General features: G+C 41.0%; 1 protein-coding gene across 1 annotated transcript in view; it reads right to left on the bottom strand.

Annotated features, from left to right (window-relative positions):
* Positions 1-17,059, bottom strand: part of LOC118404424 — a 104,422-nt gene that overhangs the window by 5,402 nt on the left and 81,961 nt on the right. Inside the window, exons 3-5 of the mRNA XM_035803496.1 lie at positions 7,624-7,821; positions 6,659-6,787; positions 6,240-6,425 (exon numbers count right to left, since the gene is read on the bottom strand). Coding sequence (XP_035659389.1) covers positions 6,240-6,425; positions 6,659-6,787; positions 7,624-7,821 — 513 coding nt within the window. The remainder of the gene's footprint in view (positions 1-6,239; positions 6,426-6,658; positions 6,788-7,623; positions 7,822-17,059) is intronic.

Below are 17,059 nucleotides of genomic sequence, written 5' to 3'. Positions count from 1 at the left end.
CCAGATGGGGGGGTCTAGAGACAAAGGAAGTCTTTATAACTTTGTACAAACATAACATTGTCCAAAGTCTCTCAATATTAGTAACAGCAAGGAGGTTATAGCCTCGATTGATACATGCGCAAATATGGCCCTGATCAATGTACGTGTAGCCTCCTTTGCAGCCTTCCCCGAGTGCATTGCCCCGAGTGCTGGCGGTTATTGTTGGGGCGGATTATGATTTTGAAACTATGGTCCTAAGCAAGTCTCCATTGCCAGAGACAGGGTCTTATGCCACAAAGATCATAATTATTCTGCGCAGACACCCACCCCGAACAACAAACATCAGCGCTTGTAGAAGGCCACAAAGGGCCGTTCATTATGCTTTTTTGAGGGGTGTTGATATTACGTATTGCATCTACAGGATTATTTAGATTTTAATTTTTCAATCTTATCCTTATTTTTTTTTGCCTCATGATACCATGGGCCCATGGGCTCTGCAGATTAGCAACTGTCTGGCCCCTTTATGACCCAGAACCTGACTACAGCCACCCAGGGAGGATCCATTGTTCTACTTTGGCTCAATGCAAATCAGGGTAATTCACACCCTGATGTTGATTAGGGTGGTGTTCACAAACAAACATCCCTGAATGAAGAGAGGCGTGCTGAAGTTTATACAAAATGTACTGGGATCAAGAAGAGTATAAACTCCTTGCTTTAGATGTTGGGGGATGGGATGTTTAGGGGATTGGGGTCAAGAATTTAAAAATCCTATCTGACTCACGACACAAGGTACAGTTTAATATGTGGTTTGACCAAGGACATAACACATTTTGTATATAATTAAAAGTTAACTCTAAATTTTATTTGACCAAGGATTTTTTTATTTGACCAAGGAGGTTTAAAGGCAAGAACATTCTGTCCTCAAGGTTTATCAGATGGAGAGCTCCTTCACTTCAGTCCCTCCGTAAAAGTGACCATCAGGGTATAGAGATACTCTCCAAGCAGAAGTTCAGTTCTGGCTTTTTTTTTGTGTTCCTACTCCTAGATGTTTCGGACATAAGGTCAACAGGACAAGATAGAAAGGCTGACAAAAATGTCTAAAAACAAAAAAAAGGCAGACCTGAACTGTGCTGGCAGAATGTTTACAGACACTGAGCAGACACAAAGACTGCAACGGTTGGACAGTAGTACAACTTCCATATGTACTTGTAGCTCCTGGAATATGCACTATGTAACATATTGGCCCAAAAATTGAAACTTTTTACCATATTTGCTTCATTACTTCATATTCCTGGTGTTTGTGAACTGTGAAAGAAATGCATGAGGTCATAAGGTCAACTGATAGTCAGAAAATCATGAACCCTCCTGTTTGCAAATAACAACAGGAGGTCCCCAAGGGAGGGGTTATATCTCTAGCACAGCCAAAATCTCCTTTTGCTTCAGAATAGCAAGACATCCCTGCCCCTGGTATGGGAGTCTGATATTTGTAAAATCACTACCAGGGTTATCAGCAAGCTGGCATTATTTTCCTTCAAATCTGCATGAAATTTTGTAAAGATGAAGTTTTTTAAAAGAAACTTCAGCTAATATCAGTCATCCCCTTTGTGCAGTCAGGCCTATTTTTTAAAGCCTGATTGACCATCTGTGGCCAGTGTTGGTTGGTGGATTTTTCTATGGTCATATTGTTATTATCCATCACTGAATATAGTATGGAATGCCATGGGGTTGACTGGTGTAAAACTTTAAGACTTCTACTTGGCTGACACTACTCAACTTTACCAAGGAGGTTATATAGACCTTGACTTTACTGAGTTACTCTAATTTCCTAACTGGCAATTGACTGGGGACCATCCCTACTCTGCTCTAGCCTCCAGCAAGGACCTTGCTTCCAGTTTGAATAAACCGCAGTTTCCCCTCACTGAGGCTCAGCCAATCAGCAGTGACTGCGTTTATAGTCATGCTTGGCCTAAAAATTGAAAATCTTGAGAACTTTCATGTGGTGACCACTTTTCAGTATACTAACTTACATCCTTGCAAATACAAGCATAAGGTCTCAGCTGAGTTTCTGAAACTATCTCAAGTAGAGATGGTAGAGGTGGCAGACCATCCTCCAGTGTAAACAAGCACAGTGATAGGTAACTCCATGGGTGGGCGAATAATTAGTCATGCATACTCCAGGCTGGCTAACATCATCTTCTTTGAAACAGTCATACCTTTTGCTATGAGGGTATGGCATTGTAGTCTATATATGAGTTATTTTTCCCTGCAAGAAATCTGGATGAACAAAGAGGATGAGCAATCTTGAAACAGTGGGAACAGGCACCCCACTGGGCAGAGTCTAAGCCCACATGCATGTCAACCATCTGTGGTCATTTTGTACCTGGTGTTGTAACTTCCCTCCTGAATAAAGGACTACCAGTATGCAATTCTACAGGGTTGCTCTAGTTGACATATTTTTTTAGTTCATGTTGTGGTTGATAAATCTACTAGCCTGTGACTAGACCCCCTCCCATTTTTTGTGTCCTCAATGCCTCTCCTCTAAGGAGTCTCACCAGGTGGCCCTTTGTCTTTCCCCACACACATATGGTGTTATCCTGTCATCTCCTGACACCTGCTGGTGTTGTGGAACTGGGTTGAACGTATTTTTTTAAAAATTCACTTGCCCTAGAGAGCAAATTCATAAAAAATCTGCTGGCCCAAGTCAACTTTTCACTGGCCCAAAATCAAATGTTTCTATGTATGTCCCTGTACTTTTCAAAACCAAGGAGTTTCAAACTCTTGCAGCTTGTGCGGATGTCATGTACTTGTTGACAAGGACTCGAAGGAGCATGATCTATAGTACCTTGCTTTACAGTGCAAGCTTCTACTAGTTCTAGAGCAGCTCAGACCAACATCTACCCTCTAAAGAATAGCACACATGGAATGTGGGGCAAAAATATTGAGCCAGCGGTAACTATGACCCCGTTCACACTCAGAAAAACAATTTGAATAAAACATTTATCTAATTTCTAAATTAAAAATTTTCTATCTGATCCAAAATTGTGTTCGCATTGCTCTTCGGCAATTCGATTAGTGTGCCCTCAGTCTTATCCGAATAAAACTTTCGCAGACGTATCGCTGCATCTTGTGGTAGCTGGCGGTGAGATTCTTAACTTTATCTCTGCACCGTTCAAGGGATTTCTCAACTCCAAGCTCCACCATTCCTTTGGATATATCTTCATAAATGTCCCTGTTTTTATGGACCTTCCCAAGCTTTTTCTGCGTTTCCTCCCGCCCCAGATGGAAATGAGCAGCTTCGTTTGTTCTGGTGTTCACTTTGCGAATGATGAAGAAAATTTCCCTTTCTCTCCACTCATTGTTGTTGGAAGTAAAACACAACGGAAAATGCTTGCTGAAAAACGAAGCGATCAGGCGTGTGTAGTGTTTCCCACACGATGCAAAGTAGGACCCCAAGTTCCCGGATGCATGACGTCACACCCCGGAACGTAGCGGAATCCTATCCACTTGCGCGTTCACACTGCTGAATCACATGAATCGGGACTCCCCGCAGCGCAGTTCTATCCACTTGCCCCAGTTCTATCCACCTCCCCGGCCGAGTGATTTGGGAGCGTTCACACTGCAGAAACTTATTCGAATCGGGCTGTTTATTAGCATAACATGTTTTTTCAAATTGTTTTTCTGAGTGTGAATGGGGTCAAGGCTGGTACTCAGGCTGGCTGATTGTGGATGAATGGTAGGATATTTGCAATTTGGCCCAATCTGCACTTTCACTTGCAATGCCAATCACCTCGCTTAGATCAAGGAGGTTCTATCAAGGCAACTTTTTTATGCCAATCTTTCTTTTTTAATTCGCTTGCTCACATCACTTTTTGGATTTCCAGAGGATGTCATCCATATAATCAAATCAACATGGCCTAATTAAGAAATAAGTGCTGTTACAGTGCAGGACTAGTATGAACGTACCTTATACCAGAAAAGCGGCCTGCAGGCCGATTTCAGCTTCTAATGAATAAATAAAGGTTCAAACAAACAACAAACCTTAGTTTTGGGTTACAGTTGTTGATAGGAGGAGTGATGAACTGAAAGTTTTATCTAAGACCCTGTTTACACTCAAAAAGAACAAGCTGATTGCGATTCCCTGGTGCCTGGACTTAGATACTTTTATACTTTCGTACAACATTGTGGGTTTTCTCAAACCCAGGTCATTTAACGTCATGACCTAACTAACATAGTATATGTTGGCAAAGAGGGAGATCTTCTGCTCAAGTCAAAGATGTCCTTGTTTTTTCGTGCATTTTTCTAGTTTGCTCTGTGCTTAATGTATTTCCTCTCTCCTCCAAAGCGCGATCAAAAGCTTAATTGTTTGCTTCCGATTCCACTTGCCTTGACCCTATAAAGCATTTTTTTTTTCTTTCCAGAAATTATCGATAGGCACAAGAATAAGTTAAGTGAGCAAACTTGTCAGCGTGGCATGTGGTATGGGTCCCGAACTACGCAAACTTTGACCTTGTGTACCTGGATATACAACCTCCAACTGGGGGAAAATTTGCATAGAATCTATCCATGTTGCGTTCACATTCAGGGTTCGAGCCAAGCCGATTGTTCGCAAGTGTCTTAAACTACCTCTCAAGAATGGATTGCAAACGAAAATCCAAGCCGATTGGAGCGTTCACATTAAAAAAACAATGACCTCTCCACCGCAAACCCAACACTAAGACGAAAATTTTCAAAGTATTAACCGTTAGGCGAGGGAAAGCAGGACTTCGGTCGTAATATTTTGGACTGGACAGTTGGACTCTAGGGGGTCGTAGTATTTTGGACTGGACTCAGGGGTTTGAAGCATTTGGACTGGACAGTTGGACTCTAGGGGTTGTAGTATTTTGGACTTGGACTCAAGGGGTCGAAGCATTTGGACTGGACAGCTGGACTCTAGGGGTCGTAGTATTTTGGACCCGGACTCTAGGGGTCGAAGCATTTGGACTGGACAGCTGGACTCTAGGGGTCGTAGTATTTTGGACCCGGACTCTAGGGGTCGAAGCGTTTGGACTGGACAGCTGGACTCTAGGGGTCGGAAGCAAATTTCGGTGTCGTCAACCCCCCCTCTATTTTTTTTTTTTGGAACAGCCCAATGGGAAAAGGAGCTGAAATTCGCGTAACACACAGCACACATGGCCCGTAAAGGCACGATTCTTGCCTGAAAACAACAACTGAAAACAACAGGAACAACTGCAGGAACTAGCTCGATTTACAATGCCACATGGCACTGGATCCCTGCCGAAAATGACCATGTCATTTTTAAGCCATGGAGACATCGATTTTGGATGATAATAGGCGTATAAAATGGATTGTTTACGTGCGCGCGTGACGGTGGATCTCTATTCCAAGATGGCGCTGGGGTTATTGGGGTCATTGGGACAGACTACTATTGTATGGGTAGAACTTTTCTGAGGGGTGATTATTTCTTCCTTAAACCGTGGAATTTTTTTTTGTTATTGTCGTTTGAATAAAGGTGATAAATGTTGACAATAACTTGATTGTACGTTTATCAATTTGAAAACTATAAGGCATTTGTGTTTTTTGTCAACAAACAGCATGGTTACCCATGCTACGAATGGAACATCACATGCAGCAGTCGACGTCTCCAGAAGCATTTCGGCGGCAATTTCTTCACAAAAGACGGTCGGAAAGCACAAAACATCGTTTTCTTTGAAGTGGATCAAGATCAAGACCAGTTTTGGGAAAGATGGAAAACTATTCAGGATGTTTTCATGTTCAAATGAACTGTAAATCAGGCGCTGCAGTGCCAAATTTGAGAACTTTGTTTGACATGCCATAGCCGATTTACAAGTTTGCAGAGACGGATTTGCCGGCGGAGAAAACATAGAGTTTTCATAAATTCAGAAGTCCTTGATTTAGGCAAAATCACCATCAGAAAAGAGATTAAACACTATTAATTTAGAATTTGTCTAGTGCAAAAGTTGTTCAAGATCACTGGAGAAGGGGTGCGTACTTTATTCAGGTTTTTCCATTTTAAGTTTCAGTGAGGTAAATTTGTCTGAGACTTGCCCCAAATCGGGGGTGCGTACTTTAATTGGGGTGCGTACTTAAATCGAGAATATACGGTAGACTGCAGTCTTATATCATAATAGAAAAATGTTTGCGGTAGTTTCAAGTTCACGTTGAAGTGGTCACCGCGAAAATCGCGAACATTAATCCACCACGAACATTTCTGCATTTATAGTAGTCTAAACTGTACTTACCTGTACTTCTCTGTGATTTCCTGGTGGTAGCCTCCTCAATATGCGAGTAATTTCGCCCAAAGTCATTGGCAGACACGACTCTGAACTGGTACTTGACACCAGACTTCAGACCCTTCACTGGAATCTGCCGGCTTGGAATGTTTGGGTCATGGGGAACACTCTCTGTCTCCTTCCAGGAGCTGGCACCTAAAAAGAAAAAGGCTGATGTAGTCAGGATTTCTTGTACTAGTTCTAGCTTTTAGTTTGCTGTATAATGATAGTACCTTTGTGTACATCACCCTACAAAATATTTTCAATACAAAGAATTAATATGCCATAAAAAGAATAAAGTCCCTCAGGGCTGTTCAGTTGTAATTAGGGGTGGGTACCGGTACATCGTGGTCTCAATAAGATGTGTAAAATTCTGCTGAAGAACTTACCCAACTCTTGATATTGTACAGAGTAGTTAACAGGTGCAGAGTCCCATGGTTCCACCTGCTGAAAAGTGATGTTGACATTGTCCTCCCCAACACCAGTGATGTTGAATGAGGATATACGGGGTGGAGGAACTGCAACAGAGAAAATAAAATAAGGATGGCTGTTGTTGTTTTTTTTGTCACAACTTGATATATTCAATTTTTGCTGTTACATGTTCTGTGCTTAAAGGTACATGCATTGTAGTCCCATAGATTTTGAAGCTGTAAGTTAATAGGTTGTTATCTACTGTGTCTAATGCACAGTATTGGAAGGTGGAGCCCAACCCTCTCCTTCTGCCGCCTTCTAACTCCCCAACTGAAGTCAGGTACCCATTTCTACACCTGGGTGGAATGAGGAAGGTCATGCAAAGTTCCTTTCTCAAAGGCACAAGATAAGTATAGCATTACAGGAGTCCAACCCAGTACCTTTGGGTTCTGGACTAAACACCCTGTAGTTTCACCACGAGACCCCACGTCTGTGCTTAACACATGCACAAATGCGCATGCAGCATGGAATACATATTACTAATTCTCAATTACCTTTACATCTAACACCCCTCTCCAGTCTCTCTTGGCTTGCTAATTTATCAACACCTACTACAGCTGGATACTATCCTGCTGGATGGTGCAGGGAGAGAGGAAAACACAGCAAGAAGAAGGCAGAGATAGTTAAGATTGTTTTCAGATTGTAAACCAGCGCTGTCTCCAGGACCCGTCAATCTGCACTGCCGGGACAAAAAGCTGCTTTTTAGGACGGACAAAAATATCACCTGTCAGTCAAAAAATATCTGCAGTCAGTGCAGTGGAGATGAATAAAAAATATAAACAACACAACATCAACAGTATAAGATATAGTATAACACATGTATGTTCTTAATGGACTTAATAAACTTGACAAATATTTTAAGAAGAATGTATCTTTCACTCACCTTTGATATTTGGGTAGAATTTTGAGGATCTGCTACCAGATTGTTGAAATTCGTAGTACACGCCCAGCCCTGTATCGGCAGCTCGGAAGTCTTTTATTCGGACTGTGAGAGTGTTGGAGACATTAACATACGTCGAGTCAACCCGACCATCAAACGCAGGGTCATCTGATGCTTGATCTGTTAAATTTGGAACACTCCCTGGAAGACAAATGTTTTGCAAATTTTCAGTATTCGTTTAGATTAAAGCATAAAGTTATTAATTATAACATACATGTCACTGTCAGAGGTACCGAACAAAACATAATTGTACTTAGAAGAAGCTCCATCTTAAGATTGGAATTCCGTTTTTCCCATTTTGAAATGTGCTAATATTTTCAATATAAAAGCACTTGGTGCAAAGTCTTTACATATGATTGACAAGTATGATGCACAGTTGTGAAATATGATAATAACTTTCATGAATATTCATTTTGAAAATTTTCTTCCTGCAGGAATTCCTGCAGGAATTCCTGCAGGAAGCGTTTTTCCTGCAGGAATTCCTGCAGGAAGCGTTTTTCCTGCAGGAATGCTGCAGGCATTCCTGCAGATATTCCTGCAGGAGAAAGGTAAATTCCTGCAGGAAGAATGTTTCCTGCAGGAATTTCTGCAGGAATGGCCTTATAATTCATATCTAAATCAATGACACTAAGATAGGAGTGCTACACACCGGCAAAAAAGTATGCAACAAACGTTTTAGTAGTTACTGTAGTTTCTCCTATTCATGCAACTTTTTCAACATATACATTTACATTTTGTACTACAGTTAAATGTAGAGTATAATCACACCCTGCGCAACATTTCTACCCCAGTTCAACCTGTATGACCTCACAAGCGCCATGTTCTTGTTGACTGTCGACGCATCAAAAGCCAGCCAATTTCTCAACAGTTATCATATATAATATCAATGTCACTAAATCCTTCAAAATTATGAGGTAGTCTGGCAACATTTTGGAAGCACGACGTGTGCCCGACTCGGGGTGGTCGTGGTCGCAAGTTTGAGTTTAATCCGATTAAATGTGAACGCATTTTTTTAATCCAACAGAAAGCTTTAATCGGATTACTCATTTAACTCACTTGTATTTTTTCATTTGAATGGGGTCCAAGTTGCCCATGACATGTTCAACAGTTGTGCCGACAGAGCCATTACGGCTGTTCACACATGGGTGTTTTCATCAAATGAAAACTGCTCTATTCGAATGCTCCTTCCATGCATGCAATGATATCTTGTAAATGCAGTACCAAGTTGAACGTGGCAAAGAATGAAAGCTCCTTGGTCAGCAACTTGAGATTTGTTTGATCAAGTTGGTCATATTTTGACCATCATAAGATTAACACTTGAATTTTTGTTCCAGAGAATATTTCATAAAGTTTAAAATTGGGCCTAAGAAAGCCAGGGGCTTGCTTCCTCTTGTTGAAAATTCAAGTAAGTATGCGCTATTGTAATGCGGGTTCAAAGTAAGGTCAGCTATTGTTCTATAGATATGCAAAGGATGTTGGTGTCCAATTATCAAAGGACTAATTATTCCCCAGGTCCAAACATCCTGGCTACCTGTAGTGCTGAGGACCTAAGGCCTTCAGAAAGAATCCTGGAACTTGGGGGTACACTATTACAAGAAATTACAGACTGAAGAATTACAGAATTTCAGAAACCTAAGTTCACTTTTACACTAATCTATTTAAATATGAAATGGTTAAACCTAAAGGGTAAATCAAGGTTGTCTTTGTCAATTTAAAGGTAAACTATGAATAATTTTTCTTGAAGTTTTGTGAAAATTTGATGGTAATTGTGGACTCCACTTATAATAAGGTAATAAATAGACTGCTCAAACCAAGGAGGTTGAAAGAGGGACCTCCTTGCTCAAACCAAGGAGGCTTAATATAGGCATCATGGAATGAAGTCAGCACCTCTGTGCCTAATTTCCAATCCAGCTGTGCCTTGCTCAATTTGCCCTTCAAGCTGCGTTACATTAAACAACTGCTCGCTATCAGACCCCCTTCTGTCAGTAATGACCATGGTAAAATCAGACCCGAGTGCTCGAAAATAAAAGCTGTTTGTTTGTTTGTTTATTAGCTGGACTGCTTCTAGTTGGGGGGGCTACTTTCAAAGTTGGTCATTTGGTCGTTTGATACCACTGTTGCACAGTGACTATGACTGCTTCCGAAAAAACCTGGTGCAGGATGAAGACCCAAAAAAAGTTTGCTTTTGCCCAACTAGTGTAACAGTGGGTTCAAGTAGTTCCTACCGTCCTTGCTAAGGAGCTCTGAGCTTTTGTGGCGACAGCGGTAGCGTACTGGATTTGTGATCCGGCTGCTGGTTTGAATCCAGGGAGTTGGGATGTTGTTTTTTCTGTTCTACTCGCCCCTCTGGTTGTTTCACGTGGTTGCCACACCAGATATCGAACCCTTTCTTGAGTGACAGATACAGGCTACTCAGCCTAAGGTGCATGCAAAAATGACTTTCAAGCCCTGTGATGCAAAAAAAAACAAGACAGTTTTAAACAGTTTGTATTTTGCCTTATGATGCAAACTGGTACCAAGGCTAAAACCAGTTCAGTTCAGAAAAAGGGATGCATGGTAATGTGACCTTTCCCACTGACACAGAAGAGGGTCTGCATGGGGGGTTCTTGGTAACGCTTAACGGTGAATTCAGGAGGCCCGGTAATGCTTAACGGTAAATTCAGAAGGTCCGGTAACGCTTAACGGTAAATTCAGGAGGGGTTACAAAGCATGACAGTAAACATTGACGTTCGTTCCTCTTTGTACGGCGCTAAACTAGGTTACCTCGATGGTTGAAAATATCAGACTAATGGCATTGTGAGAAGGAAAAGGTGCCCAGAGCCCGGAGGAATGACAGGGACAATGTCTGCTGTGTCTATGACGTTTGCTTCCCTGGGTCAGTGCTCCCACCAGAGGCGGCAACAGCAAGTTTCTTGTAGGCTGGGGGGGACTATTGCTGACAAAATTTTCAGCACATGGAGCGCCGAAGGCGCAACGCATCGTATGGGGGTAGGGGGTATGCTCCCTGGGAAATTTTTTAAAATCATGGCCCTCTGAAATGCTATTTCCTGCATTTTCCGGCAAATTTTGCTGACAGAATAATGAAATTTTCATCAAAATTACACATGGTTGTAGCAATTGACCTCCGGCCTCCGACATATTTTTACCATTTCAAGCTCGGACGGCACGAGAAATTGCCAGACAAGTCCGGGGAAATTTAAAAGTCTGGACCGTCTGAAACGCCATTTACTGCATTTTGAAGGACAAATTTTGCTGGCCAACGAAGGTAAATCAAATGACATTTTATTAAAGAGAAAATTTTTTGGGCCAACGCCCCTGAAACATGTTTTCGCCAGGTCGTCGTGAGCACCAAAGCCGCAAGCCGTTGCAAGGGAGGTCTGGAGAAACCTCATTTTCTGCATTCGATGAGAAAATTTTGCCGGAAACTATGCTAAGTTGGACACTGAAATCTGTTTGAGTGAAAAGGTTTTTTGGGAGGGGGAGGGGCGACGCTTCCGCAACATATTTTTACCCGAAGCGGCGGGGAGGCTCGGAGAAATTTTGAAATCTGGACCCTTTGAAACACCATTTCCTGCATTTTCAGGGGCTCTATCTGGCATTTGACTTCGTGGGTATAACTTGTTACGAAGAATTTCTTGGTAATGCTTAACGGTGAATTCGGGATAACAAGTAACGATTAACGTGGAATTAAAACGACCAATACGCTTCACGAAGAATATACCGATAACGCTTAACGGTGAATTAGAGTGGGTCGGTAACGATTAACGGTAAATTAAAATGGCTCGTAACACTTAACGGAAAAAGGCATGCAGGCCCTCACAGAAGTGCAACGTCCTTCACAACCTTACACTTCTGAAACACAAGAGAAAAATTTGTGCCTGGCTCCCAGGATTTTAACCTGGGCCCGCCAGCTCATGAACCCAACACATTTACCACTCAAGCTAAAAGTTGACAGAACAGACTAATTAGACTAGTCAGTTGGTGTCCTCCGAACCCTACTGTGTCATTTGCACTGTGCTTCTTTGTCTATCATGATCAGAATCTCCAAGCGGATCTTGCAGGCTGACAATACTATCTTATGCAACCGTAAGAAGCTACATTCTTTCATGGCCTTTCAAGTGCCTTCAAACACATCCTGTTTCAAAAAAATTTTTGATTCAGAAACATGGCCTAAATATAAGATTATTATCTAAAAACTTTTATTTTCCTGGGTGACGCCACAAAGTATGACGTCACATACCTGGATGCAACCTGGATCCAAGCTTCAATGGTATATAATATTATATTATATTATGTAAAGTGAGAGGTTGGCTAAAGTGCAATGCAGAGCACTACCTAATTTACCATTTTTCTGAATTCTAAGATTTCCATTAGTTGGCAGTTCAAAACAAAAGTGTTGAGCCAGATCAAGGAGGTTGAAAGAGGGCCAGATCAAGTTGGTGAGATCAAGGAGCTGTTAGGGACCGTACGGCGTTTAGTGAGGGGGGAGGGCCGGTCGCCAGAGGGTCGGGTCAAAAAATTTTTGCATGGCCCTCCCCCCAGGTAAATTTTTTTTTGCTAGGCCCTCCCCCCAAGACAAAATATTTTTGCTTGGCCCTCCCCCCTCCTATCAACTTTGAAAAAAATATTCAAGACGCCAATAAAACACTGCGCTCCCGCATTTGGAAATGTGCTTTGCGTCATACTTTTTCATGATTTTCATCGAGAAGCAGATCTCTCAGCCCTAGTAAAAAAAGAAAACAGAATGGCTCAAAATATCTGCTAAATAGAGGGATAAATATCTGCTTCATAGAGGCATAAATATTTGCTTTATAGAAGCTATTTCATTGTTTTGATATTAAAACAACACCTAAAAAGCATTTGTACCTGGATTTCTAGTAGATTTGCGCCACGAAGCGGCGCGCGCCCCGCTCCCTAAATTTACGTATTGCAAGCTGGCGGGCGCGGGCCTGAGCGGCTTGACGGAAACTATTTTCAATTTACATATATTTTGGACTTTTTCTTGGTTCTGTGGTGGTAATAACTTACGGTAAATCGGGGGAAAAAATGAAAACCAAAACGACAGCACGATTCGACTTCCAAAACTGTAGTGGGGAGGGGGGCGCCGACGCGTGACGCTGATTGCGGGGTAAGACCGGTCACCTCTCTCTAGCCGCCGGCAGGCGTGAGACCGCAGACTTGCAGGAGATCTTTTAGAAATGCCACGCTTTTTTTGCCACGATTTCCTGCATTGCTTTTTTATGGGAAAATTTGCCGGTTAGATGACATTTCTATGAAAAAAACAATACGAGGGTTTCAAGTTTTTGAGAACGACGTTCCGAAAACCATGTTCGGCGCCAAAGGCACGAAGAATCGCAAGGTAGGTCCGGGAGAATTTTGAAATCTTGACCCTCTTAAAAGCTATTTCCTTCAGTTTGAGGAGATATTTTGCTGACAAACAAAGCTAACTTTAATAGCATTTTAATTTAGAAATACAAAATTAAATCCCCCCCAAACACATTATCACGATGTCGGTCATCAAAGGCGCGAGGCCGGTCACGTCAAAAGAGATCCAGGGAAATTTGCAAATGTTTACCCTCGAGCTCTGAAACGCCATTTCTTACATTTTGAGGGCAATAAGACAGGGGTAAATTTTGCTGGCAGACTAATCTAGAGTTTAATAACATTTCTGTGCGTGAAGAAGGTTTTCGAGGGCGTCATGCATAAGCCCCGCCCCCTCCCTTTCGCATTTTCACTGTGTCCCGAGCGCCAACCTCGGGCGATCCCTTGCAGAGGTTCAGAAAAATTTTGAAATCTTGACCCTCTGAAACGCCGTTTCTTGAATTTTAAGGGACATATTTTGCTGGCAGACCAAGCAATTTTTTTTGCTTGGCCCTCCCCCCAAGTAAAAAAAAAATTGCTAGGCCCTCCCCCTGGCAAAATATTTTTTTGCTTGGCCCTCCCCCCCCTGGCGACCGGCCCTCCCCCCTCGCTAAATGCCGTACGGTCCCTTATTACTCCTTAATTTGCCGATCTGGTTTAACCATTCGAATCCTGTAATCTATCCCAGAAGTGAATTTTCAGGTTTCTGCAATTTTGAAGTTCTTCTAGTTCTAATCTGGCTCAAAAGCAGTTCAGTATAGAAATATCTCAGCAAGAAGCAACCTCCTTGATCTCAGGGAGGTGTTCTGAATCTTTCCATCCAGTGCTTTGGGACAGTCCCTGTGGGACTTGCTAATTCAACTTGCTAATTGGGAAGCATGCCTTAACAATAACTGACCTCCTTTGAACCTGCATAACAATGTGCATAATTACCAAAAAGAGGAAAGTGAGTGCCTTATATACAGGCCCATGTAATAGGATTTGGAAACTACAAATAATCTCTGGAACAAAGTTTTGCCTGTTGTTTCTATATAATGAATCAATGACCTTGATTGTACATTTGTGCTCAAACAAGCTAAGTACAGATTGTAGCGCTAGTGATAATGTACAATTTTGATTAAAAAAAAAGGTATCTTGTCACCTCTACAAATACTAATACATTCCAGTATTTACAAGTTCAACTTCTTCTCACCTCTTAAAACAGTTATAAATATAAGTACAGATGGAATCAATAATGTATGGTTGATCTAATTGCATGAGAAATATGAATTTTTTTCCGTGGTATTCAAGTATTGGAAATAGGGAACATATCTTGCATATTTTCAAAGAGGACGTTTCTTTTGTTGTTGTATAAAGTACAGTCAACAATAAAGTGACACTCATCCTCTATCTTATTCAAGTTACAGTATTGGCAAATTCTTTGTTCCAGAGGAATGCGGTTATGTCGGCCTTCTGGCTTATAATGAATCATACTGGTAAACAGCTTCATAGCGGGCTTCAAGTTTATTAATAGTCAAAAAGATAATGGTTCTTTGGACCAGATAAAGCCCAGGTTATCAATAAGTTTGGTTATCAAAAAGTTTGTTGTTATTTTGTGGGCCTTTCTGCTTTTCAACGCCTGGCTCAATAGTACAAAAATTGCTTGTATTTGCAAGATACTCCAGGACCCCAAATTTTACATATCAATACCCTCCGTGTTGGCAAACTTTCCCGGTTGATTTTGAAGAGTAGAAGGCCTGTGGTATATATTTTGATGTGATACTGATAGCCATTCTGGAATGGTAGCTTTATTCTGGCTATCAGTATCAGCCTTCAAACCCATCATCAGGAACTTTTTGTCTGAAACCAAGATAAAAGCCCCTTGCTTAAACAAGAGACCTAAGGTAGCCAAGACAAGAGTAAAAGATTACCAATTGAAAGGCAAATAGTAAAAAATTATATCTATTCCAAGGTTGCTGTAAAACCTAGGTTAGGTCAGTGAGATCAGAGAATTCTAAACTCCTTGGTGATCTACAAGGTAGTTAAACCTCTTTGGGTAAACTTTAGTCTTCTATGCAGTGTTAAATACTGACCTGTTCTATACACCAGTGGAGGCACTGAATAAGGCAGCTACCATTCACTTCAGTCTCTAATTACCTGTCATTATAAATCAATACACGCATTGTTGTTGCTGGCTTTAAACACCTTCATGTAGGTGCAAAGGAGATTATATAATGACTTCTCTAAAGATAGGTGAGAAAGGGGAGGGGAGGTGATAATATCACAATCTTGTGATAAAAAGGCCTTTGTCCCAATCTCAAGGATTTTAGAGCATGTAAAGAGTTCCAGATGAGGACAGGGTGTTGTTCTGATTGATCAATGTTCTGTGATCCGATCTGATCTGGTGACGGTTGATTATTATTTTCTATTGGGCACTTAGAACTTCATTAAACACAGCTGTCCAGTAGGTATCAAAAACCTAATAAATAAGATTCATTTAGCACCAGTGTTTAATGAATTTCTAGGTGTCCACGCACCCGGCTCGGGACACTTCTAATATTGTGTTACAGTGTCATAACTAACATAAAATATGACTGGTGAATGCCACCTGGCTATATGCTAATAAAGGATCAATGTTTTACCCTGAGGGGTGCATCATGAGATAAAGCCGCCAGTGGTTGGTTTCTATAACCCAAACACCAGCTATCAGCATGGCAAACAAGGCGGTTCATGTCATCTACTTTTCCACCAACTGAATGTATCATTTGATTTACTACAGTTTAGAATTCAGTAAATAGTTACTGGAAGTTCCGAAAATAATTTCATCAGGTTGGCACTGATAATAGGATAAAGGTTTTTACACAACATGTAACTAAAAGTACTGTACTTTCATTGTACAGTACTTTTCTTATTGACTCCAATGATTATCCTATTAGGGCACCCTACCCTTACAGTACATGTGCAATTTACAATAATTGAATTTATACTTTTAAGGGAAGCTTAGGCCTGTCATGAAATTTATGAATTTTGTGTTTATGTTCCTGACTTGCACCTACATGTACAATCAAATTGGCTTAGATACTAATAAACCCTAAGTGGCGATGTTAAAGAATTAAAGAAAAAAATGAAAGAAGTAACCATGCCCAAGCTTCTGTACTTCTGAAAAATATGAGTAGCCACTGAAGGAAATGCATTTTCTTGAAGTGAAGTTCATTCATAGGTCAGTTATTTCTAATGCCAGGCATCTCCAGCAACAGTCAATAAAACTAGGAAAACAAAACAATAAAAAATGCCTCCATTATATATCTGTTTTATATACATAGTTAAAGTCAAGTCTGAAACATCTAATGAAATCTAATGCATTGTTTAACAGTTTCAAAACAAAATTAAATGCATAAAGAATGATTCCTGTCATTGTCAAGGCCATTCCTGCAGAAATTCCTGCAGGAAACATTCTTCCTGCAGGAATTTACCTTTCTCCTGCAGGAATTTCTGCAGGAATGCCTGCAGCATTCCTGCAGGAAAAACGCTTCCTGCAGGAATTCCTGCAGGAAAAACGCTTCCTGCAGGAATTCCTGCAGGAATTCCTGCAGGAAGAAAATTTTCAAAATGAATATTCATGAAAGTTATTATCATATTTCACAACTGTACATCATACTTGTCAATCATATGTAAAGACTTTGCACCAAGTGCTTTTATATTGAAAATATTAGCACATTTCAAAATGGGAAAAACGGAATTCCAATCTTAAGATGGAGCTTCTTTTAGATAAAACATTTTGCCTACCATAGTATTATTAAATGTATCATATTACAGCGTGCAAAATACCCACTTGCACACTTGCACATTGCAACCATTTTTTGCTTGGTGCAACTTATTTCTAAACTTTTGAGCCTCAAAACTCAATTTTGTTTGTCAATGTACTTGGAAGAAATAAATGGACTGAGGCAGCTCTGTTTCATATCAGCCAAACATGTCTATTATGTATGTATGTACAGTGTATGTATTGTACCTTTTCTCAGAAATTAGTGAACTGTAT

Source organism: Branchiostoma floridae, chromosome 17 (assembly GCF_000003815.2).
Source record: "Branchiostoma floridae strain S238N-H82 chromosome 17, Bfl_VNyyK, whole genome shotgun sequence".
NCBI lineage: Eukaryota > Metazoa > Chordata > Leptocardii > Amphioxiformes > Branchiostomatidae > Branchiostoma > Branchiostoma floridae.
This window is presented reverse-complemented; position numbering and strand designations above follow the sequence as displayed.